This window comes from Pipistrellus kuhlii, unplaced genomic scaffold (assembly GCF_014108245.1).
Source record: "Pipistrellus kuhlii isolate mPipKuh1 unplaced genomic scaffold, mPipKuh1.p scaffold_m20_p_18, whole genome shotgun sequence".
NCBI classification, from domain to species: Eukaryota; Metazoa; Chordata; class Mammalia; order Chiroptera; family Vespertilionidae; genus Pipistrellus; species Pipistrellus kuhlii.
In genome coordinates this window covers 24,743,546-24,766,471 of record NW_023425493.1, presented here as the reverse complement: position 1 = coordinate 24,766,471, position 22,926 = coordinate 24,743,546, and the positions used below count along the sequence as shown (strand labels likewise).

General features: G+C 60.2%; 1 protein-coding gene across 7 annotated transcripts in view; it reads right to left on the bottom strand.

Moving 5' to 3' along the window:
* The window catches only part of ARHGEF2 (Rho/Rac guanine nucleotide exchange factor 2), a 47,329-nt gene that overhangs the window by 14,829 nt on the left and 9,574 nt on the right, over positions 1-22,926 (bottom strand). For 2 of the 7 annotated variants that reach the window (XM_045583307.1, XM_036442255.2), the window contains 8 exons: positions 22,462-22,579; positions 18,128-18,245; positions 17,502-17,541; positions 16,265-16,358; positions 3,714-3,858; positions 1,291-1,358; positions 852-915; positions 121-250 (listed from right to left, as the gene is read on the bottom strand). In XM_045583307.1, coding sequence (XP_045439263.1) covers positions 121-250; positions 852-915; positions 1,291-1,358; positions 3,714-3,858; positions 16,265-16,358; positions 17,502-17,541; positions 18,128-18,245; positions 22,462-22,579 — 777 coding nt within the window. Of the gene's footprint in view, positions 1-120; positions 251-851; positions 916-1,290; positions 1,359-3,713; positions 3,859-4,025; positions 4,159-11,355; positions 11,379-11,697; positions 11,888-16,264; positions 16,359-16,591; positions 16,766-17,501; positions 17,542-18,127; positions 18,246-22,461; positions 22,580-22,926 lie in introns of those variants that run through there. The other 5 variants (XM_045583308.1, XM_036442260.2, XM_045583310.1 and 2 more) reach the window with 4 other exon arrangements.

The following is a 22,926-nucleotide window of genomic DNA, read 5'->3' as shown; positions in this document are numbered from 1 at the left end:
GGCCCCCCCCCGAGGCCGTCGCCTGCGTCCTCCTTACCTGCCCCCCTAATTCTGAACCCGGGAAGGCAAGGACCGCCCCCGCCCCCGCCCCCGCCCCCTGCCCCCCCAGCGGAGGCTCACCCAGCGATGTTGGTGGTGGACACGCTCTTGGCCAAGGACAAGGAGGAGCGGCCGCGGCGGGAGCCCAGCAGGGACTGCCGGAAGCTGTCGGAGGGGTAGATGGCGGAGCTCGGCCGCTCCCGCGTGGTGGCTGCGGAGGGGACGCCGGGCGGCAGCCGTCAGCCGCGGCGCCTCCCCGGGCCCCGGGCGCCCCCGGCTCCTCGGCCAAAAGGCAGGCCCCCCTCCCCGCCCACCCTGCGCCCACTCCGGTCGAAGCGAGACGCTAACGGTGACGCTGCCTTGGTGGGTGCGATCCTGTCAACCTACAAAAAGCTTTTCTTTGTCCTGACCCTTCCCCTCAGCACGCCTCTGAGCACCCTGGAGCTCAGAAAGGCCCTGAGTCTCGTCCGGGGTGACTCAGCCGGTGGGCGAGCAGGGACTCACCCCTGACCGAGCCCCGCGCTGCTCCCTGTCCCGCCAGAGCCGTCTGCGCGGACCCGGGGCAGCTGCCACCAACACCGAGTGCAGCGTCAACAACAACCGTAATAACAACACAGGTGTGAGGGGGTGCGGAGGGCCAGCCGCCCCCGTCCCCACCCCCGGGATCCTTCTGTCCGGCCCCCGCGCCCGAGAGCCCGGACAGCTCGCCGCCTGCCTCCCGTTCAGGGGAGGAAGGTGCTGCGCCAGGGAGCACAATCGAGGGGGCAGCAGAGCCCGTGGCCCGGGGGGCTCCTGAACCCCCTCACACTCACCCTTACTGCGGAGGGACACGGACTGCAAGGCAGTGCTGTTCTTCAGCAGCGCAGCCTTCTGTTGCTATAAGACAAGACAGAGAGAGAGAGAGAGAGAGAGAGGGAGAGAGAGAGAGAGAGAGGGAGAGGGAGAGGGACACCAGGACAGCTGTCACCCAGCGGCACCCCCAGGGCACAGGGCAGGCGCTGGGCAGCTGGCCCCCTGGGGAGAAAGCTGGTGGGGCTGCTGGAGCATCGGGGTGGTTGCGCCCGGGGCCGGGGAGCCAGGTCTGTAGCCACAGGCCGGCCTGCTCGGGCCTGAGGCCTGGGGCTGAGGGTCTGGGCCGCCCCACGGTGAGGAGAGGGGTTGACTGGGTAAGGGGGAGGGTGGGGGGGGATGGAAAAGGGCACCGCACACTCACTACCCTCTCCCCAGCCCCCAGCCCTCCCTGCGTCTCACCTTCTGCTTGACCTTGGTACAGTTGGCCAGGGTGTCTTTACAGCGGTTGTGGATAGTCACATTGCAGGCTGGGAGGGTGGGGTAAAGAGGGTGAAGGGAGGGCCCGGTGGTACAGACACCCATCTCCCCGTGGCCACACAGCCCTGGAGACCGTCCTCCCTTCCCAGACTTCTCAGCCATCACCGCGCCCCGGCCCCTCTCCTCCCGCCGCCTCCTTCCTCCACGCAGGAAATCCATGTCGGGGGACAGGTGTGGACCACAGCTAAGCAATCGGGGCGGCAGGCAATCCTGACTCAGAGGTGAGCTGAGGGGTGGGGCGGAGGGAGGAAGGGGGTGCTGGCTGCCGCAGACGAGTTCGAGAAGCACAGAGGTGGTGCAGAGTGACAGATGGGAGGGAGGATGCGGAGCCGGCACAGGAGCAGCTGGGACGGGGACCAGTGGCCGAGGGGAGACGGGAACATTCCCTGAGCACCCAGCCCTGGCTTTAGGTGGTCCCGGCAGCCCTCTGCGGTGGACTCCGCTCCCCCTGCTTTCCCGATGAGGAACCTGGCTAACGGAGGTCACACAGCTGCAGGGAGAGCTGGGATCTCAACTCAGGGGTGGCTGAGCCCCAAAGCCGTGCTCTTTCCCGGGCACCACACGCCTGCCCATGAACCCTGGGCCAGGCCCACGCCACGCCAGGGCCGATGGGCCCAGGGGCAGAGGGGGGCTGGGCCCAGCCCTGCCCTCCCCTCCCCTCCACGGCTTGCCTCTGCACTGCCAGCTCTGCACGCTCTGCCTCCAGGCAATCCTGTCCTTAACTCAGGGGAGCCCGGGCACCCTCCACCTGCTTCTCCCCGTCACCCGCCCGCACGCCTCTCCGGGGCGGGAGGGGAAGGAACGGAAGCACAGCCGAGCCTCGCGCTGGAGCCACTGGCTGTCCCTTTCCCCCGAGTGCCCTCAGCCCGTTCGTTCCTCTGCAGCTTCCCCTCCTCCACGCAGCAACACCGGAAACTCTGCTAACTCCTCAGACAATGCCCAGCACCAGGCTCACTTCCACAAATACAAGGCAAGCCAGGCGGGGCGGAGGGCAAGGCAGGAGTGGGGGCGGGGGCCGCCCCCACCCTCCAGGAGCTCCCTTCTCCCGTAGGCCCGGCACCCAGTGGCGCTGGAGCGAACCTCCGCTTTCCACCTGCACCCAAAATAGCACTTGCAGGCTGCCCGCCTCGCCAGTTCCCCTGGCAACGAGCTCTGGATGGGAATTCTGTCAGGTCTCCAGCGGGATTAGGATCGGGGTTCCCTCCTCATCCTCACACCCCGAAGGGGAGCACCGAGGACATCGTGGTCCTTTTGGGGTTCCCTCCCCAGCTCCTTAGGGATTTGGGGCTACAGCCGTGTCCCACGAACCAGCAGCAGGTCCCCGTACCTCAGGCCTGCTCTGATCACAAGCAGCGCTTTGCCATAAATTGGGGGGGGGGGGGGGGGGGGCGACAAGGCAGGAGGCCTCTGGCTAGGCATTCTGGAGAAGGAAGAATTACACTTCCTAAATCCAGGGCTCCCTTCAGATGGAGGTGGAAGCCAGGACTTCCCACCCTCACCCCCCAAAACACACCCATCCTTGCTGTGTGCCTCCTGCCACCGTGCAGTCAGTCAGGCCAGAATGTGAGACAGAGGGTCCTAAGCCCACCTTCTGCTCCAAGAGCGTTCAGGCCCCACCCACAGAGGACAGAGAGGGCGTGGCAAGCCCCCCCCCCCCCAGTCCTGAGCGACCGGCTCTGCCCAGAAGACGGGCAGAGCCAGCTGCAAGTCCAGGAGCTTGCCACCGAGCTCCCCCCGCCTGCCCACACCTGCCCTCACACGCATTCCTGCCCCTTCTCCAACCAGCCCCCCAGCTGCTGAGGGAGCCGGGGACACCCGAGGGTGACAGCTGCACCGGGCCCCATCCTCGTCTCCCCTCCCCCACGTTCCCAGAGAGGCCCTGCCGGTGCCACCGTCCGACTGCCAGCGCCCCTGCCACTGCCACTGCCACCGCCCCTGCCGCTGCCCCTGCCACCCACCCCTGCCACCGCCCCTGCCACTGCCCCTGTCCCTGCCGCTGCCACCACCCCTGCCCCTGCCACCGCCCCTGCCGCTGCAGCACCCCTGCCCCTGCCACTGCCACCACCCCTGCCCCTGCTGCTGCCCCTGCCACCGCCCCTGCCCCTGCCAGCGCCCCTGCCGCTGCCCCTGCCCCTGCCGCCGCCACCGCCCCTGCCACCACCCCTGCCGCTGCCAGCGCCCCTGCCGCTGCCAGCGCCCCTCGGAGGGAGGAAAGGGAGGAGCAAGCGTCCGGCCCAGGCAGGGGGACCCCGCCGGGCTCTGCGAGGGGAGCGGCCCCGATGGGCCCGGAGCAGACGGACAGAGGGACAGACGTGCGTCGGGGTGGCTCTCAGGGCCCAGCTTACTCGGGCAGATGAGGGCCTCCTTGGCCGTGATGCTCTTGTTGCAGGCGTAGCACATGGTCATGCCCGAGACGGAGATGGTGGTGAAGAGGTGCCCGTTGGTGTAGCGGGCATCCTTGGCTTCCTTCATCTTCTCCTTCTCCCGGGCCTGTGTTAGGAGGGGGAGACACGCTAAGGGAGGCTGGAAAAGGCCCGCGGGGGGGGGGGGGGGGTCGTCCTGCCTGCGGTGCCGGAGACGCGGCCGCCCGGAGCGAGCCTGAGGCTCTCCCTCCGCACGGCCAGCCCCGCCCCGGGGACCGCGCCGGCCGGACCCACCTGGCCCCGGCGGCTCGGCTGCCTCCGGTTGCCACTCATCTCCCCGGCCTGGACCTGGGCGTCCTCACTCCACCTTCCAGCCCCAGCTCCGCTCGCCCCCTCGCTGCCTGCCGCGCGCCCGTCTCCGTGCCAGAGGAGTGTGCATAGAGGAGGGGAGCAGGCACAGCAGAGGAGCCAGCTCACCAGCGCTCAGATCTATCGCTCCCCTTATAACCATGACAACCGGTGCTGGAGTGGCTGTCTCTGTGGCAGTCACAGCGGGGGGATGGGGGGAGATCCCCTTATTGGATGGGCTGGGGGGGGGGGGGCAGAATGCCTCCACGGCCACCCCCAACGCAGAGTCAGGGTCCCACACCTCTGACCCTTCCACACACACACTCGGCGGAGGACACCGGCGGAGGCAGGAGGCAGCATGCTCTCTGCTCACCCTGAGTGGGGAGGAGCCTGGTTTTGGCCTTGGGTCCCTCCTCCCCTCCCTCTGAGGAAGGAAACTGGGCCGGCGAGGTGTGATTCCTGGCAGGAAGTCTTTCCTGCAGGCTAACTTTTATTTTTCTCCTACAGCCCTCCCACACCCAAGGTGGTCCCTCTATTCCTCCTCACCCCAGTCGTCTCTCCCACCCCAGGAAGCTCCTCCTGACATCTACCCTCCGTCCCCAGCTGTCCCCCAGCTGTAACATCCGTCCCCCGGCTCCGGGCTCCCCTGACATGGGGCACCCTGCGAGCCCCCTCAGAACCTCAGAGGCTGGCTGTTCCCATCTCTGCTCTCTTCTCCCACTCCCCGCTGACCTCTGACCCCCTTTTCTGACCCCCTCAAGCCATGGAGCCTCCAGAAAGCCTGAGATGGGACCCCCCCTTCCCGCCTGCCCCAGGGCCTTCTGCAGAGGCCACTCTGGGAAGGAGAGCAGACATGGGAGCCAGGGCCTCCCTCTGCTTCCCAGCCCCTCGAACCCAGAGCATCGTCTGCTGCAGCCGAGGGCTCACCACGTTGGAGGACAGTGGAGGGAGAAGGGGGGGGGGGGGCTGAGGCAGAGAATGAGAGCTCAGGGCAGAGCCCTGGGGCTGGACCTTAGGCCTGAGCCTGAGCCTGAGCCCAGACGACACTCCGGCTCCGGCCACACCAGCAGCGAAGCGGTGGGGGAGGGGCAGAGACGCCCTGATCTGGTGCTCAGGGTAGAAACGGGAAGTGTGGACGGGCTGAGTCAACACCACGGGGCCAGGGGGCACTGGGCCACAAGGCCCTGGCCTGTCTCCCGACTCCCTGGTGGCCCAGATCCTTCTCTCTCCTGCCTCCCTTCAGGGCTCCAGGTTAGTCCGATGGGCAGACCCCAGAGGTCTTAAGGTCACTTCCTGCCCAGAGCTTCCATTTTTCTTTGCTCCTCTCCTCTCATCCTCCTCTTTCTTCTCTTCCCGTCTCCAGGTCTCCTTTCCATCCCATGCCCTCACCCCGCCTCTCTCTTATCCTGGCTTCTCCTCCACTGGCCCTGGCCACCCCCTCGCCGCCTCCTCCACGTAAGCCAGGGTCTCCTCCCTAACTCCAGCCTCCAATGTGCCAGGCCTCCCCTTCTTTATCCTGGAACCCACCTACCCGGACCACTAGAAAATTCTCCCTGTGGCCTAACCTCCAGCTGCCTGCTCTGCGGAAGACAAAACCCTGCTCTGAACAACCTCCACCTTGTAGGACCTCAAAGACCAAGTCCAAATATCGTTCTCACCGCCATACACTCCGTTCTCCCCCCCTTCCCTGCCCTCCCAGGCTTCTGTGTGACACAAACAGAAAGTCTGAGCACTTGCTATGTCTGACTTAAAAGCAAGCAAGCAATATTGAATGTCAATTGTAATTGAAATGTTTTTCATAAAAGCTAGCAAGAAACTAACATTAAAAAGAGCAACATGTCTAAATCAAGTCACTTCCAGAACAGGCAACGGCACAGATCTGCCCCCATGACGCCACCGCTCTCCCTCCCCTCGCCAGTGTCCTCCCCTCTTATGCCTCTGGGAGCACTCCCCGGGGAAGGAGGTGGGAGGAGGAGGGAGGGGACTGCGGCTGCCAGAGACTGGGGTCTCTAGTGACCCACCCTCTCTGGCATCAGCGCCCCAGGGACAACCCAGGCTTCCTTCGTGACCTCCCAACACTCACCCTCTCTCCGAGCGACCCCCTCTCTAGGTGCGCCAGCAGCGGGCAGCAGCCACAGCAACAGCACATCCCAGCACGGGCGCTGCCCGCAGCAGGCGGCCCTGGCACTGCCTGGCGCTATTGTCCGGGAGGCAGACTCTGCCCGCCCCGGGGCTGAGGCTGGTGAGGATGGGAGGACACAGAGCCTGCTCACCAGGGGAGCCCGCTCCAGAGAGGAGGGAGCGGTTGGCTGAGTTCTCTGTCCTCCTCTCTTCCAGGTGTTCTTCCGATCATCATCCTGGTCTCCCATGTACACACACCCCCGCAGGTAGCCCCTCACCTCCACACCCCATTCTGTCCGCCAGGAAAAGGGCCCCTCCCTCCATAATCGACAACACCCACCAACACCCAGAGACCCCTCCTGCTTGACTCCGTGCTCTGCTGCCCCAAATCTGGAGTCATTCCTTCTCCTAAGCCCACACGGGAAGTCTTTCTTTTCTTTTTTAATATATTTTATTGATTTTTTACAGAGAGGAAGGGAGAGAGATGGAGAGCTAGAAACATCGATGAGAGAGAAACATCAATCAGCTGCCTCCTGCCCACCCCCTACTGGGGATGTGCCCGCAACCAAGGTACATGCCCTTGACCGGAATCGATCCTGGGACCTTCCAGTCCACAGGCCAACGCTCTATCCACTGAGCCAAACCGGTTTCGGCAGGGAAAGTCTTTCTTGCTAGACAGCCTTCAACTACACCGCTGCTACATCAAGGATCGAGTGAATAAAGCACCCAACACAACAGCTGTATACAACAGGCACTCAATACATGTTTGGAAAGAAGGAAAGGAAGCAAGGGAAGAAAGGAAGGAAGAAAGGATGGACGGACGGACACCAAGACAAAGGGTCCCTGCAACACCCTCACCCCTGCTCTAGGGGCCCTCCATCCTTGTCAGAGGTTCAAACCCTCCAGGCTCCTCTCCTCCTCTCTCTTCCTGGAGGGCTCCCAGCTCCTCTCTCCTCTTATTTCCTCGGAACTTACAGACCTAGAGCCCAGAAGGCCAGCCCAGCCCTTCCTTCCCTGTCACCCCAGATCCTGGTCACTTTGTGGGGGAGAAGAGACGAGGGGAGTAGCAGAGGGCATTGTGACTGGTTGCCCAAAACTCAAAGGCAGCAGCTGTCTGCCCGCTTCTCTGCCCTGCCTCCCGGGCTGAGAGGAGAGGAAAACAGTGACGTCCGTGAAGGACGAGGCCGTGCCAGAGCCTGGGCCGCGGCTTCCTGCGCTCGCCGTGCTCCCCGCGGGCAGCAGGGGCTGGCTGGAGGCCCTCCAAGGCCACGCCTCAGGCTCAGCCGTCCTTGCTCCTCCATCGGGCTCATCCAAACCAGGAGCTCTGGGGGGTCACATGGTACTCAGAACCACCTCTGCCCAGGCCCGCTGTATGGTGACCCTGGAGGACGCCACTGGGACTGGAGGCCAGCAAGGGTGCAGCGTCAGAGGCTGCGACGGGCAGTGAGTCATGGGAATGAGCCATAGGGCTGGGAGATGTGACAGGGGGTTCCGGGCCATGGGACCGAGGAGAGAGTCTGGGATGGTCTCAGCCAGGCTCTGTCCCTTCACCACTTTCCAGGGACAAGACAGAGGCCGAGGAGAAGGCAGTGAACGGAAATACTAACGCCAACAACGGGCGTTAGCACAGCAAGATATCACTGCGTACACAAAGGCGCTTAATAAATGCTTGCTTGGTGAATGAGGACGAAACACTGGACAATGGGGGGGGGGGCACATTGGTGCAGCAAAAGAGGGGTGTGAAGCGTCATCGGGAATAAAGCCAAGGCGGAGACCCTGAGACCCAGACACCCTGGACCCCCGCCCGCCCCCCACCCGGCCACACCTGTCGGTCAGAGAGAGACTGCGGTGGGAGGGGGAGCGATGCAGACAGACGGGCATTTGTGAAGCGAACAATAGCTGTGCCAGGACTCCCTGCCCTCCTGGCACAGGGCAGGCTGGTGGGGCCGGGAGGGGGCAGCTGCTGCCTGCAGGCCCCTCCCCCACGGAGCTACGAACACACCAGAGAGGTCCAGCCGGCTCCTCTCACCCATTTCTCTTATCAGCCCCAGAACCCTCACCAGTCTGCTCACCAGGCTGAAGCTAAGAACGGAAAAGCTTCCTCAAGCCCAGAGCACGAGCCTCCTACTCCGGTGACCACGTTCAAAGCCGTAAACCAGAGCATGTGGGGACACACAGACAGACACGCACATATGCCCCAATACAGGCCACATACATGCGTGGGACTCACACAGTCTCATCTGACCCTCCCCTGACTCCAAGGTCGGGGATCCAGGGGAGCCTGCGGGACTGAGGTCAGAGAGATCAGAAGCCCCAGCAGAGTCTTCTCTCATCCAACTCCCCTGCCGTCCGGTGACTTCCCTAAGCTTCCCGCTCCCTTCCCCCACCACCCCTTCCCCCGCCCCCTCCCCCTCCGCTCCTTCCCTAACCTAGAATCTTTTCCTGCGCCCCCAAAGGCTTCCACCTCCTGGGGATCCCCGACTCTTCCACATCCCCCCAAACTGCCACCCGCCTCAGCCCCCTCCTGGGCTCCCCCAGCCCTCCTGCGCGGCTCCTCTCCCGCACACAAAGCCAGCCACCTCTGCGCTCTTCAGGACAAAGGAACAGCCTTCCTCCTTCGCCCTCTCCACCTGCCCGCCACGGCCACCGCAGGGCCCAGAGGTCCGGGAGACCCCTCCGGCTCCGCCGCCCTGCTGGCCCCTTTGTTCTGGGAGAGGCTGCAGGTGGAAAGGCTAGGGTTTGGGGAGGAGCAGGGAAGAGAAAGGAGACCTCTGGGTTGGGGCGGCGGAGGTAGGAAGTAGAGCAGAGAGAATTGAGGGGGTGGAGGGCTGAAGACAGCCCGAAGGAATAAAAATGAACTGGAAAGGGAAAGAAAAAGAAGCATGGGGAGGGGACGCCACGCAGAAAAACCGTGAGAATGAGAAGTAAAAAGGGCAGGTTTGACTTAAATTTCTCCCAGCACGAGGTCCTGGAGAGAAAGCAAAGGAATGGTGTGTGTGTGTGTGTCTGTGCGAGTGTGTGTGAGTGTGTGTGTGAGTGTGTGTGTGGTGTGTGTGTGTGTGTGTGTGTGTGTGTGTGGTGTGTGTGTGTGTGGTGTGTGTGTGAGTGTGTGTGAGTGTGTGTGGTGTGTGTGTGAGTGTGTGTGTGGTGTGTGTGTGTGTGAGTGTGTATGTGTGTGTGTGGTGTGTGTGTGTGTGTGAGTGCGTGTGTGTGTGGTGTGTGTGTGTGAGTGCGTGTGAGTGTGTGGTGTGTGTGGTGTGTGTGTGTGTGTGAGTGTGTGTGTGTGGTGAGTGTGTGTGGGGTGTGTGTGTGTGTGTGTGTGTGTGTGGTGAGTGTGTGTGTGTGTGTGTGTGTGTGTGAGGATCAGGGCTTAGCTTTGAGCTAGTCCCCAAACGGGTGGCAGGAGAGACCATCTTCCTCAAATACTGTCGTTTGCACAGGCCCCTCTCCTTCCCACCGGGTATAAAAAGAAAGAGACAGCTGGCATGCAGGGGGAGGGGGAGAGGGGATCCAGGGTTTGTTGGCTAAGCACCAGCTCCCCCCTTCTGTAACCACAGCTTTCCGGGGGTGGCCCTCCTCTTCCGACCAGCCCAAACTGGCAAGTCCCAGCGGCCTCTCTGCCCTCAAACACCCACCCCCGGCCCCCATTCCCCACCCTCCAGCCAGATCCCCAACACCCCAACCATGGCCACCCCAGGACAGAAAGCGCCAAGCTTCCTGAGTCCCAGGTCCCCCTCCCCACCCACCCACCCACCAGCCCACCCAGGTATCTGCCCCCCAGCTCCTCCCAAGACCGGCAAAGGACCCCCATATCTATGCTCCCAGAAGTCCTCTCCGTACCCCTGCTCCCCCAGGGCTTTCCTTTTTAGGGTGGAACCGAGTTTCCGTGGTTTTTCAAAAAGCTCTCCACCCCCCTTGGCGCCACTCCAGGGTCTCAGCTCAAACGGCTGAAAAATAAACACAGACTCTCAGAGCAGGGGCCTGGCCTGGCCTGGCGCGGCCACCCGCCGGCCCCCGCCCGCCCTGCCCCGCGGCCACCTCTCCGGCCGCAGCTGTCTCAGGCCCCGCTCCAGCTGCTTTCCTGTTCGCACCCTCTCCTCCCAGCCCCAAGGAACCGTTAAAACGTTCCAGGGTGGAATCTTGCCCAACTTAGCCTCCAGACAGGTAGGCAGGGAGAAGCCAGGAGTGGGTGGGTTCCCACCGTCCTTGCTGGCTCCCCAAGGGTACAGCTTCCTGGGCTGAAGAAAGGAGGGGGGGTGATCAGCACAGGATGGGGGCCAGGGGCAGGGCACTGGGGTCCTGGGGTGGGAGAGAAGCCACAGATGAGGCCAGTTAGGGGCTGCATCCTGGCCTTTCTGAGAAGGGCTCCGTGGGGGTACCCTGCGTGGCTGGGGGTGCTGTCTGCATGCACCCCCTTCCTCCCAGCTCTCACTATCCATCTATAAGCAGCTCCATCCCTTCCCGGGGTCTGGCTGTGCAGAGGTCACAGCCTTTGGGCTGGGCCTGGGTACAAAGCCCACAGGGATAAAGGCTGCTGGGGACAGAGGGCCAGGACTCACGGTGGAGGTGGGGGATGGAGGTGGGGAGAGGATAATCACACACCCAGGCTCTTCAAACGGCTGGTAAACATCCCAGACGGAGCCATAACGGAGCGGGGGGGGGGGGGGGGGGGGGACAAAGGGGCGCAGTGCCCAGTGGGTCAGTGTGAGGGTGCCAGGCTGGGAGCACAAGGAGTTTGGGAGCTGGGGGGGCAGACAGGGACGGGGGGCCCCGCGGGAACCGGGGTGCTGGGGCCCCTGAGGAGGGAGGAGGGGACCCGGCCACACAAAGCCCTCCGCGCCCTGCACCTGAGCGGCGGCCGCCGGGAAGCACGCCCCCCCCCCCCCCCCAGGCTGAATCACGGCTGGAAAGTCCGTCTGGGGCGGCGCTGCCTCTGTCTGGGGGGAGGCGTCCGAGGTGACGGGGGTGGAAGCCGGGAAACTACCCCGCCGCCCCGCCCGGCCCCTCGGCGGACGGCGGGACAAAGGGGGAGCGGCCCGGCGGCGGCTGCGGGGTGTGGGGACCCCAGAACCGAGAGCGCGGCGGGCGGGCCGGGGAGGGGGTGCACCGAGCCCTCCCCACCCTGACACACACCCTCCTCCCCTCCGGCCCTTACCGAGAACTTTGTTTGTGGGCCCCGCACACCGGCCCGCTGGACCGGGGCCACCGGCACCGGGTCCCCCCGAGTCCGAGCGCCCCCAAACCCCAGCGCGCTCCCCCAGACGTGGAGGTGGAGGCGGAGGCGGAGGAGGCGGATCGAGGTCTGCCTCCTGCCCCCTCCCCCTCCCCAATTACCAGTCCCCGCCCCCTGCCGGGATGCTCCTGGCTTTCGGGGTGCGGAGACCGGGGTGGAGGGAGGGAGACGGGGGGGAGGGGGGAGACGGGGAGGAGGGGGTGCGCCGGGGCGGGGTTTGGGGTGCCGGGGGACAGGGGCGGAGGGGAGGGGTCGCCAGCCCACCTTGCTCGCCAGCTCTTTGCTCCGGTCGATGCGCGCCCGCGTGAGGGACTCGATCCGAGACATGGTCCCCGCGGAGGGGGCCCGGGGGCCGGGCGTCCAGCTATTGGGGGGGACCAGCCGCCCCGCACGCGCCGCTCCGGGGACAGGAAGTCGGACTCCCCTCGCGGCCCCGGCGCCAGTTCCTCAAACCCAGTCTCCACCCCCGGCCGCCGGGCAGGAAGGGGGGGCGGGGCGAGCGGGGCGGGCGCCCCCTGCGCCAGCCGCGGGGCTCCGGTCCCGGCCGGGCAGCTCGGGGGAGGAGCGGGGCCCCCGACCAGTGGAGGGTCCCCCCTCCGGCCCCGGAGACCCGCCTCTGAGCCGCCCCTGCCCCCCCAGCCCTGTCCCAGCCCGGACCCCCCTCCGCCCTCCATCCTCCCGGGCTGCAGGCCGGGCTCCCTGCGCCCCCACATCCCCAGGGGACCGGCCACCAGGTCCTCCCGGGCTTCAAAGCACACAGGCTGGGGAGGACAGCCCCCCTGACAATGGGGGCCGGGGTGGAGGGGGGGGCAGGCGCTCAGAAGGCGTGAAGGAGTCACCTCCGGTCGGGCGTGAAGATAACTTAGATTTCACCTCCGGAGGCCGGAGGGGCAGGCGTGGGGCGCATTCTCCTGCAGGCTCCTCCCCCTGCGGCCTCCCTGACCCCGCTGCTCCTCCACCTCCCCGCCTGCCACATGCCTGAGGCGGAGAGGAGTCCGCTACCTGAGCGCTAAGAAGCTCAGGAAGTCCTTCCCGGTGTCCAGGTCTCCCTGCGGCCAGTGAGGCCAGAACCGAGAGGCCAGAAACCAGCCGGCGCCGGTCAGGGCCAGCTGGGGGACGGCCAGGCTCTCCAGCAGCGCGGGGGGGGGGGGGGGGAGCAGGAGCCCTGGAGGCACCCTCCACCTTGGGTGAGGTGAGCGTCCTGCTCCTGGGAAAGTTCCTCCCCCACTGGCCAGCTACACCCGCTCACCGCTGCTGCTCATGGCTGCCTCCCCGGGTCTCCCGCCTCCTGGGGGAACCAGAGCATGGGGTGCCCTGTGGCAGAGCACCCCCTGTTTGCAGAGTCCTGACCAATCCTAGTCCCAGAAGGGTGTGTGTGGGGGGAGGTGAGGGGCGGCGGGGGGAGGAGGCCCAGCCCAGACTGGCGGCTTTGGGACCCGCTAGCTGGGCAGGAGGGCAGGCTGCAGGTTTCAAGTCCAACGCAGCACCCTTGTAGGTGCCAATTTTAGCTTCTGCCACTATTTCGGGCTCCACCGCCTCACCACTGGAGGAGCTGGTTGGGCTCCTCACCCACAGCGCCACGCCCACAGGGCTCCTCCGCTTCCCCTCCTGCCTAGCAACTCCTTCACCTCCTGCTTCACCCATTCCCCTGCTGGGATCCTTATAAAGCCAAGGCCAGAGAGAGGAGAGCAGGGAGCCATGCCTGTTCTAGAATGGAGAGACAGCAGAGAGGACCTCCCCGCTGCACGAGAGCTCATTCCCCCAGGAGTGCACCTACGGGGGGAGACCTCCTCAAAGGCCCTAGGGGTCCCCCAAACCAGGAGTCCAGGGGCTCCCAGGCTCAGACCCCCACCCCAGTGGGCAGCCATGGCTGAAGGATGTACTACGTTTAGCCCATCGGCATGGCTCAGTGGTTGAGCATCCACCTGTGAACCGGGAGGTCACGTTCCATTCCCGGTCAGGACACACGCCTGGGCTGCAGGCTTGATCCTCGATGTGGAGGGTAGGAGGCAGCCGATCAATGGGACTTTTCTCTCATCGATGTTTCTATCTCTCCCATCCTCTCCCTTCATCTCTAAAATCAAGAAAAAAATGTTTCAAAAAATAAGTAAATAAGCCCTAACTGGTTTGGCTCAGTGGATAAGAGCGTTGACCTACGGACTGAAGGGTCCCGGGTTCGATTCCGGTCAAGGGCATGTACCTTGGTTGGGGGCACATCCCCAGGAGGGGGCGTGCAGGAGGCAGCTGATCAATGTTACTCTCTCATCGATGTTCCAAACTTTCTATTCCTCTCCCTTCCTCTGTGAGAAAAACCAATCAAATAAATAAATAAATAAAAGTGGCCACTATCTTCTTTACCTCATTTAACCTAACAGGTGTGTCCCCCACGTGTCACAGGTGGGAAGACCATCTAGGGGAGAACCTGGTTACCTGGTTGTCAGAGTCCGAGGCATGGCCAGGAAGGGAACAGAGGGAGCCACAGGGGTACCTGGGCCCAAGCACCGCAGTGCCCAGGGGGACGCTTGCTCTTCTTGTTATTAATGGACCTTGTGCCTTCTGGGAGGGACGATTAAGACATAACTGACTCCAGCCGGGACCGGTTTGGCTCAATGGATAGAGCGTCAGCTTGGGGACTGAAGGGTCCCGGGTTTGATTCCGGTCAAGGGCATGTACCTTGGTTGCGGGCATATCCCCAGTAGGGGGTGTGCAAGAGGCAGCTGATCGATTACTCTCTCTCATCGATGTTTCTAACTCTATCTCTCTCCCTTCCTCTCTGTATAAAATCAATAAAAAATATATTTAAAAAAAAAAAAAAAGACATACCTGACTCCAGTGGCTGCCCACCAGAAGAGGCAGAAGAGAAGAGAGGGGATAGGCAGTTACATTAGCTTTACTGACAAGCAGAGGCAATTCAGGCTCTAAGTTATCTTGCCCGAGGAACGGAGGTTAAAATGTTTATCTCTCCCAGGACGTCAGAAGAATGAAATAAGATGACCTCTGGAAAAGCGTTCTGTCAGCCAAGTAGGAAGAAATAAGCCACTTCCTTCTCCGGCTGCTTGACCGTCCAACCGAGCTTCTCTCCAGCCCCGCCCCCGCTGTTAGCCTGCCCACAGCCGCTGGTCCGAGCCGGAGGAAGGGGAAGGAGGAAGAGGTGCGGGGGAGCGGGGAAGCGGACACACGTTCACGAGGGTGGAAGGAAAGGGGACCAGATGACAGAGAGGGAGACAGGACCAGAGGCCGCGGTGAGGAAAGGCCCCTGGGACACTGTCCTCATGCACCCTGGGCTCTCCTGCTCTGTCTGGACTCCCAAGTCTCTGCCCACATTCCCCTTCCCCCGGTTACTCAACCCGCACAGACTGTTCGGTCAGGAGCGGGCACACAACTGCAGGAGGAGAGGGCGACTGCAGCAGACGCACACCCTGCACGGAGCCCGCACCTGTGGGAATGGGACTCGGACCCAAGGCCTCGTGTCTGCTTTGTCCTTTCAGAGCTCTGCTCCCCCATGGAGAGGGTAGACCTCCCTGCCCTGCCTTCCCCCCTCCCCCAGGCTTAAGGTCCCCCTCCCCCCCACTTCTCAGATTTCTTGGTCTCAAGCCTCAACTCCCCACTCCCGCCTGCGGCTGGAAGGTGCTGACAGCTGGCTTTGTCCCCGCCTTCCCTGTCCACCCAGAGGAGGGGAATCTTGGCTAAAAGGCTGGCAGAGGAGAGGGCCTGGCCCTTGGGTGGGGCCAGGAGGAGCCTGGGTGAGACTCCTCTGGTTCTTCCAAGTGAATAGCTGATGACTGCTCTGGGGTGTCTCAATGCTCAGAGGCCGCCTTGGTTGGAAAGTACATATACAGCCCTATCCGGTTTGGCTCAGTGGATAGAGCGTCGGCCTGCGGACTCAAGGGTCCCAGGTTTGATTCTGGTCAAGGGCATGTACCTTGGTTGCGGGCACATCCCGAGTAGGGGGTGCGCAAGAGGCGGCTGATCGATGATTCTTTCCCATCGATGTTTCTAACTCTCTATCCCTCTTCCTTTCTCTCTGTAAAAAATCAATAATATATATATATGTTTTTAAAAATCTCATAAATGCTAATACTCTATGAAGAAGTAACGAGCAGACCTAGCTGGTTTGGCTGGATAGAGCATCAACCTCAGGTTGAAGGGCCCTGGGTTCGATTCCAGCCAAGGGCGCATGCCGGATTGCGGGCTCCATCCCCAGTGGGGGGGTGTGCAGGAGGCAGCCAATCAAGAATTCTCTCTCTTGCCGAAACCGGTTTGGCTCAGCGGTAGAGCATCGGTCTGTGAACTGAAAGGTCCCGGGTTCGATTCCGGTCAAGGGCATGTACGTTGGTTGCGGGCACATCCCTAGTAGGGGGTGTGCAAGAGGCAGCTGGTCGATGTTTCTCTCTCATCGACATTTCTAACTATCTCTGTCCCTTCCTCTCTATAAAAAAGTCAATAAAATATATATTTTTTAAAAAAAGAATTCTCTCTCATTCTTGATGTTTCTATCTCTCTCTCCCTCTCCTTTCCTCTCTGAAAGCATTAAAAACACTTTAAAAGATGAAGTATCATGCCCAATGGTTATGGTTTCTGCTGCCCACCTCTTAGCTGTGTGAGGCCTACAGAAAGGAGGGCTGTCCACCCCGCAGCTGCTGAGGCTCTTGGCCGTCTCTCCCAGCTGTCCACAGCTGGCTGCTAAGCTGCAGCCCTGGGGAAAACAGAGGAAGGCTGGGAGAGAGAGCGTGTGTTCCCTTAAAACGTGAACATGGCCCCAGCCTCTGTCCCCCGGGGTGGGGAGGAGGGGCAGTGGGTCCCAGGCCGCCTGCTTCCCCAGCTGCCTTACCTTGGCCTTGCCGGTCATGCCCAAGAGGAAGCTGAAGGTTCGCCTCAGGGAGGAGCCGACCCAGGTGTTGGAACCCCGTTCCAGATGGCTGCAGCTGCGGAAGGAGAGGGGAGAGGTGAAAAGATACTCCCAGCGAGATGGTGGAGGGGCCGCCATGATAATAAGGAGAGAGGAAGGGGAGATCTGAGGTGAAAGACTCAGAAAAAGGGTAAGGAGTTCTGAGGGGAAAGACTCAGAAAAAGGGAAAGGAGATCTGAGGGGAAAGACTCAGAAAAAGGGTAAGGCAGGGAAAGGAGGGGCTCAGAGGAAAGATACCCCCACCCCCACCTCCTAGGACGTTCTGGATGTGCAGGGCCGGTTTCCCAAGCCCCTCTATTTATGAGGGAACTCCAGGCTCCGCCCAGATACACGCAGACCCTCCTCCTCCTTCAGCCAGGCCCAAGCTTCTCCCTGGGGCTGCTCCCAGCGGAAGCGGGATGGGGGGAGCTCTCCTCTCGGGATGACATTTTCCCTCCAAAAGAGCCCTGTGTAGGACCCGCTCTGCTGTTCTGTTCGGAAAGGGCCTCTGGGCCTGGCGCCAATGAGGACTGAATTTCCTGGGATTTCATCAGCCCCATCCCATGAGCTAATCCCAAAGCCGGAGCCAGGAGGATGTGTCAGCGAGAGCTTTTCGGACCGCAGATCAGCCTGACGTCTTAAAGGGCCACCGCGAGCTCTCACGCCCGCCCTGGCTGACCCACCCGGGCAGGCCACGGTGGGAGCCAAATGAACAGGTGCCGATTCTGCACGCTGATGGACATGGTCCATGAAACCTCCCAGCCTTCGCCGGGATTCCTGAACGGTGCCTCAGCCTCGGCCCTCTCCACAGCCACTGCCCATCGGCCAGTTGCCTGAGCCATCAAAGGGGACTCGTGGCCCTTGGTCACTGTCTCTCCCTGAGACTGTCCAGCAGCCCCTCTGCCCGCTCACCTTTCTGGCAGTGACCATGAACCCTCACCCTCTTTTATTTAACGGACACCCTGTCATCTGGATACTCTTGTTCTTTCTTTAAATTTCGTCCCCAACCCACGGGCTCCCAGAACCTTCCGGAGCCTTCCCCGGTCAGTTCTAGGCAGCTCAGGGAGGAAGGTACTTGGAGGAGGTCTTCGATCGGAAACGTTAGGGGACCAATGTTTAGGCAGCGTTGCCCCGCCCCCACCCGGGCCTTCCAGGGACTCCGAATCTCCCCCGAACTCACCTTTGGCTGAAGTTAGCAGCGGAGGACTGGGATAGACTTCCTGCCAACACAAAAGGGGACGAGGAGTGTCCGGCGGAGGCCAGACAAAGGCGTCCAGGGCGGCCGCCCCCGCCCGCTCCACCCGGATCAGGTTCCCGAGCTGCAGGTGCCTGTGACGCCATCCCCATTCCCAGGGCGAGCTCCGGGGCGCGGGCGCGGGCGGGGTCTGGGCAGAGCCCGAGAACCTGGGAGCCAGGGGCACGGGGTGCTGTGGACAAGGGGGCTGAGGACCCAGAGTCTCCGTCATGTCCCTGGAGAAGGGGCGGCGGAGGTTTCGCAGCGAGCTCCCAGCGAGTTCCCAATGCCTCGTCCTGAGGACGGGTGCATCGCAGTTAACTGCCCGCCCTCGCTGGTGACAAGGCGGGCGGAGAGCCTCAGGCGTCCCACGCTCGCCTCGGTTGGAAGGAGGGTGTCAGAACGCCGGTGTCCTGAATGCAAAACTCTCGTGTACACAAAGGCATGTTGGGGTTTCCAAACGATGGTCGATCTAACCCAGGACATAGCTGAACCCTACACAGCTCACCCCGAGGAGGGGCGGTGAGACAGGCCTGGGGGCTACCACTGCTTGGCTCTCCGCGTTGACTCACCAGCGGGGTCTGAGCCACCGGAGAAGCAGTTGATGCCACTCATGGAAACAGACTTGGAAAGCATGCCGGTGGCTGAGGGGTCCGAAGGGCCAGCAGGTGGACGGCAGGAACCCTGGCCCTGGAATCACATCGAGAATCCTCAGGCAGAGACCGAGCTTCGTCCATCTCCCCTGCTCCCCATGCTTTTCTTTTTCTTTTTTAAAAATATATATTTTATTGACTTTTTACAGAGAGGAAGGGAGAGGGATAGAGAGTCAGAAACATCGATGAGAGAGAAACATCCATCAGCTGCCTCCTGCACACCTCCCACTGGGGATGTGCCCACAACCAAGGTACATGCCCTTGACCGGAATCGAACCCGCGACCCTTGAGTCTGCAGGCCGACGCTCTATCCACTGGGCCAAACCTGTTTCGGCTACTCCCCATGCTTTTCACTCTCCCGCACCACACGGCCCATCTTCGGGGCCTCGAGCCTTCCACCCCCTCCCCCATCACGGCCCATAGCTAGGCTGTTCCATGGAAATAACTGGGAGGCTCTTCTGCTGGTTACTAGTCACCTCTCCATGCAGCTCAAGCCCAGGCTTCCTTAATACAGAGAACGTCCCAGAAAAGATTCACCCTGAATGGTTTCCAGAGATGACAGACTCAACCCTGGAGGCCAGACATGGACTGAGGAAAACTGAGGTCCCTCTGGGTGTAAGACGATAAGGAATAAAAACATTTGTGAACCACACGCCCAGCCATTAGGAAATGCCTTCATCCTAAGCCTACGTGGAGCATCACAAATTGGATCAAGTATCAGGCCATAAGGCACATTTTAATAATTTCAAATAACCTGTCATAGAAATCACAGAAAACAACCCAGAAGTCCCTTTTCAGTAGACTGAATGAAGAATCTTTGATAGCCCGGCCAGTGTGCTCAGTGGTTAAGCATCAACCAGGAAGTCACGGTTCAATTCCTGGTCAGGGCACATGCTCAGGCTGCAGGTTCCATCCCTGGTGTGGGGTGTGCAGGAGGCAGTCGATCAATGATCCCCTTGCATCATTGATGTCTCTCTCTCTCCTCCTCCTTTCCTCTCTGAAATCAATAAAAATACTTTTTTTTTTTTTTAAGTAAAAATGCACACTGGGGAAAAATATTCCACAATACACATATCTGACAAAAGACTCAAATCCAGAACAGATGAAGGACTTTTACAAATCGGTAAGAGAAAGACAAGCTGGTGTTTGCAGCCCTTGCTCTCTAGCGTCCATGCAGCCTCTAACTCTCAGAGTTCCACCCCAAGGAGGAGGCGGGTAAGTAAAGAGGGCTGGATGGCATCGCTCCTACAAAGCAGACTGCCCGCCAGCTGACCCGCAGCAAAGCAGCTGGCTACCAAAGCCACTCAAAGGGTGCGCCCTCTACCGGCGGGGTGAAGAAACCTCATCGCTACAGGCCTGGTTCGGAGGCGCTGGGTGAAATATTAGATGTTATCGGAAGTCCACTGAACTTCTGATTTGCAAACGTCCCGTCCAATCAGGGCTTCAAAACATCTGCGCTCCCAGAGCGCAGCGATTGGTGCTTTGCAGGAGGCAAGTGAGGCCTGTCTGGTTGGCCCTTTGGAAGACACAACCTGTGTGCTCTCTAAGCCCAAACATCCAGCTAGCACGCCACATACGTGCAGCAAGAGCGTAAGAATCCACTCTGGTGGGAAACTTTTCATTCTTTCATTATGGTGATGATTTCATAGTAATGTGCTTCATAATGGCAAAGAACGGAAATCACCCAAATGTCCATCCACAGAAGAATGAAATGAAAACGAATGAACTATAACTTTTTGCAACACAGGAATAAGAATCAGAAACAGAACGTTGGATGAAAATTATAGAAAAATGTGTAGACTGTAACATCATCGCTTTTAAATTCAGAAGCAAGAAAAAATAATGTAATATTAAGGGATGCATGTTTTTGTGTTAAAACTATTTTAAAAATTAAGTGAATGATAAAGAAAAAATCAAGATAGTGATTGCCTCTAGGGGAGCCAAGGGAATAGGAGAGGAAGACATAAGTAAAGATAAATGTATTGGCGATGTTCTAGTTCTTGAGATGGGTGGTTGATTTACTGGGCATCCATTTTTAAATATTATATTTAAAAGACAAATGATCCAGCCAGTGTAGCTCAGTGGTTGAGCGTCCACCTATGAACCAGGAGGTCATTGTTCAATTCCTGGTCCAGGGCACATGCCCGGGTTGTGGGCTCAATGCCCTGTGTGGTGCACGCAGGAGGCAGCTGATCAATGATTCTCTCTCACTGTTGATGTTTCTATCTCTCTCTTTCTCTCTGAAATCAATAAAAATATATTTAAAATTTTTTAAAAAATATATATTTTATCGATTTTTTACAGAGAGGAAGAGAGAGGGAAAGAGAGTTAGAAACATCAATGAGAGCTGAAACCGGTTTGGCTCAGTGGATACAGTGTCTACCTACAGACTGAAAGGTCCCAGGTTCAATTCCGGTCAAGGGTATGTACCTTGGTTGCGGGCACATCCCCAGTATGGGGTGTGCAAGAGGCAGCTGATCAATGTTTCTCTCTCATCGATGTTTCTAACTCTCTATCCCTCTCTCTTCCTCTCTGTAAAAACTCAATTAAAAAAAAAGGAAAGAAACATCGATGAGAGAGAATTATCGATCAGCTGTCTCCTGCACACATACCCCCCACTGTCCATGCCCTTGACCGGAATTGAACCTGGGACCTTTCAGTCTGCAGACCAACGCTCTATCCACTGAGCCAAACCGGTTTTGGCTTATCTGAAATTTTTAAGCAAGGACACTGAGGCTATTTTTAAATTTTTAAAATAAATTAAATAAAAGATAAGTGAAAAAAAAAAAAAGACAAGAGACAGAATTAACCACTCTGGCAAACTGGAGAGAGAGCGCAGGTCCCATTTAAGGACATCTGACTGTTTAAAAATGTAAGTGCCAGGCTGGCCAAACAAAACAAATTTTGGAGCTTAGACCTGGCTCCTGGGCCCTCAATCTGTAAGCCCTCGTCTAGCTTAAGGCGCCTCAGACTTTTTGTCTGTGGACTTTGGTGAAGAACATATATCTACTTGCTATTGCAGGAAGAACCAAAAAGACCCCAAACATATAGAGAAGGAGAAATATAAGGGGATTGCTTAGAGATTGGATGGCGAGAGGAGGGGCATCAGAGCAGGAAGGCAGAGAAAAACACCAGAAAAACATTGCCCCGCTGCCCACTGTGGCTCACGAGGGTAAAAGACATCTCGTACCGATCAGGGGCGAAGAGGGCAGGAGGAGAGAAAGGCAGGCGAGAGGAAAAGCAGGCTGAAGGAATGGGGAAGAGAAGAGGAAAGAGAAACTGTTATTTCTCACGCTCCTCCTGCATGCCAGCCTCTGTGCTGGGCACTTGGACAACTTTGTGTCCTCTAAGAATCACACCTCTAAAAGGTCGTTTTTGTTATCCTGGTTTTCGGGAAGATGAAACAAAGCGTCCAGCTGGTAAAGGAAGGATCCAGGAGTCAGTTTGACTCGGAAACCCTGTTTTTTCTATCAGGCCACTTTGACGTGGAGGCAAGGAAGGTGGAAAGTGGGCGAGGGGTGAGCTGGGCCTGCTGCTCCCCTGATCGGCTGAACGTGGAACAGCTCCTTTCTCTCGGCCTCTCCCACCCCACAGGCTCCGGAAAAGGAGGCTGGGGCTGGGCCCGTTGGCCAGCGGGAGGAAGAGCTGGAAGGGAGGCAGCCTCTTAGTCACGGGGCTGGAGACATTTCTGTGAGGCCCTCTTAGCGGGGTCTCTACAGCCCTAGTGCACCCTCCGTGGTCTGTGGGTGCTGGTTTGAGAACCCCCAGGCCTATTCCCTTAAGCCAGAGCCTGGGCCATCTCTACATTTCCCATGGAGTAATCTCCTGATGATCTCGCTGGAGAACTATTGTCGCTCAGGGTACCAGATACCCCGTCTCATCCCGCAGATAGTAAGTTCAGCTTCAAGTCTGAGAAGCGGTTGTAACCATTAGGGGAACAGGGGCCTTTTCATGAGAGAGGAATGGAGATTCCTACATCAACACGGAGACGCAGGCCCAGGAAGAAACAGAGAGTCTTAGAGAAAAAGAGACAGGGGCAGGCGACCCAGAGCGGGGTGCTCAGCACGCAGACACGGGGAGCAGACAGAGGGGCACAGACCGGAGATTCAGAGCCAGTCGGTCGGAGTGGTGCCTGGGCACGGGGAGACCCAGCAGCTGGCAGAACAGAAGAGGCACAGAGGGATGGCTGGAACGGCAGGGGCGGGCGGGAAGGGGAGGGGGGGGGGGCTCCCTGGGAGTGTGTCTGTCCATACCACGCTGGAAGGCGGGCCACCTTGGCGCTGCGGTCCCAGAAACGTGCCCAGGTCCTCTTGGCTCTGCAGTGAGGCAGCCTCCTGGGCCCCAGCGCATCCCGGTGCCTGCAGTTTGCTCCTGAAACACACATTGCCACCACTGCCCTCTGTATCCAACGGCCAGTGATGGGCACAAGGGAGGAAAGCTGCCTCGGCCCAGCCCTATTGCTTGCCCCCAGCCCAACCCTTCCTGTTGGCATAGGCACAGCCCTGACTCAATCTGGCCTCCCTCAGCTCGGCAGAGCGGCAGAGCTGGCTGCAGGCAAGGGTGACCCCTGGTGGTCATCAGGCAGTACTGCCCTCCACTGCCCTCGCGGGAGGCAAAGAGCAAGCTGGATCCTCACGGCCTGCCTGCTTTCTAAAGACAACTTTTGCCCCTACCACCGAGGTGATGTATCCAGAGAACCCTTCTCTCTCTGCCCAGGG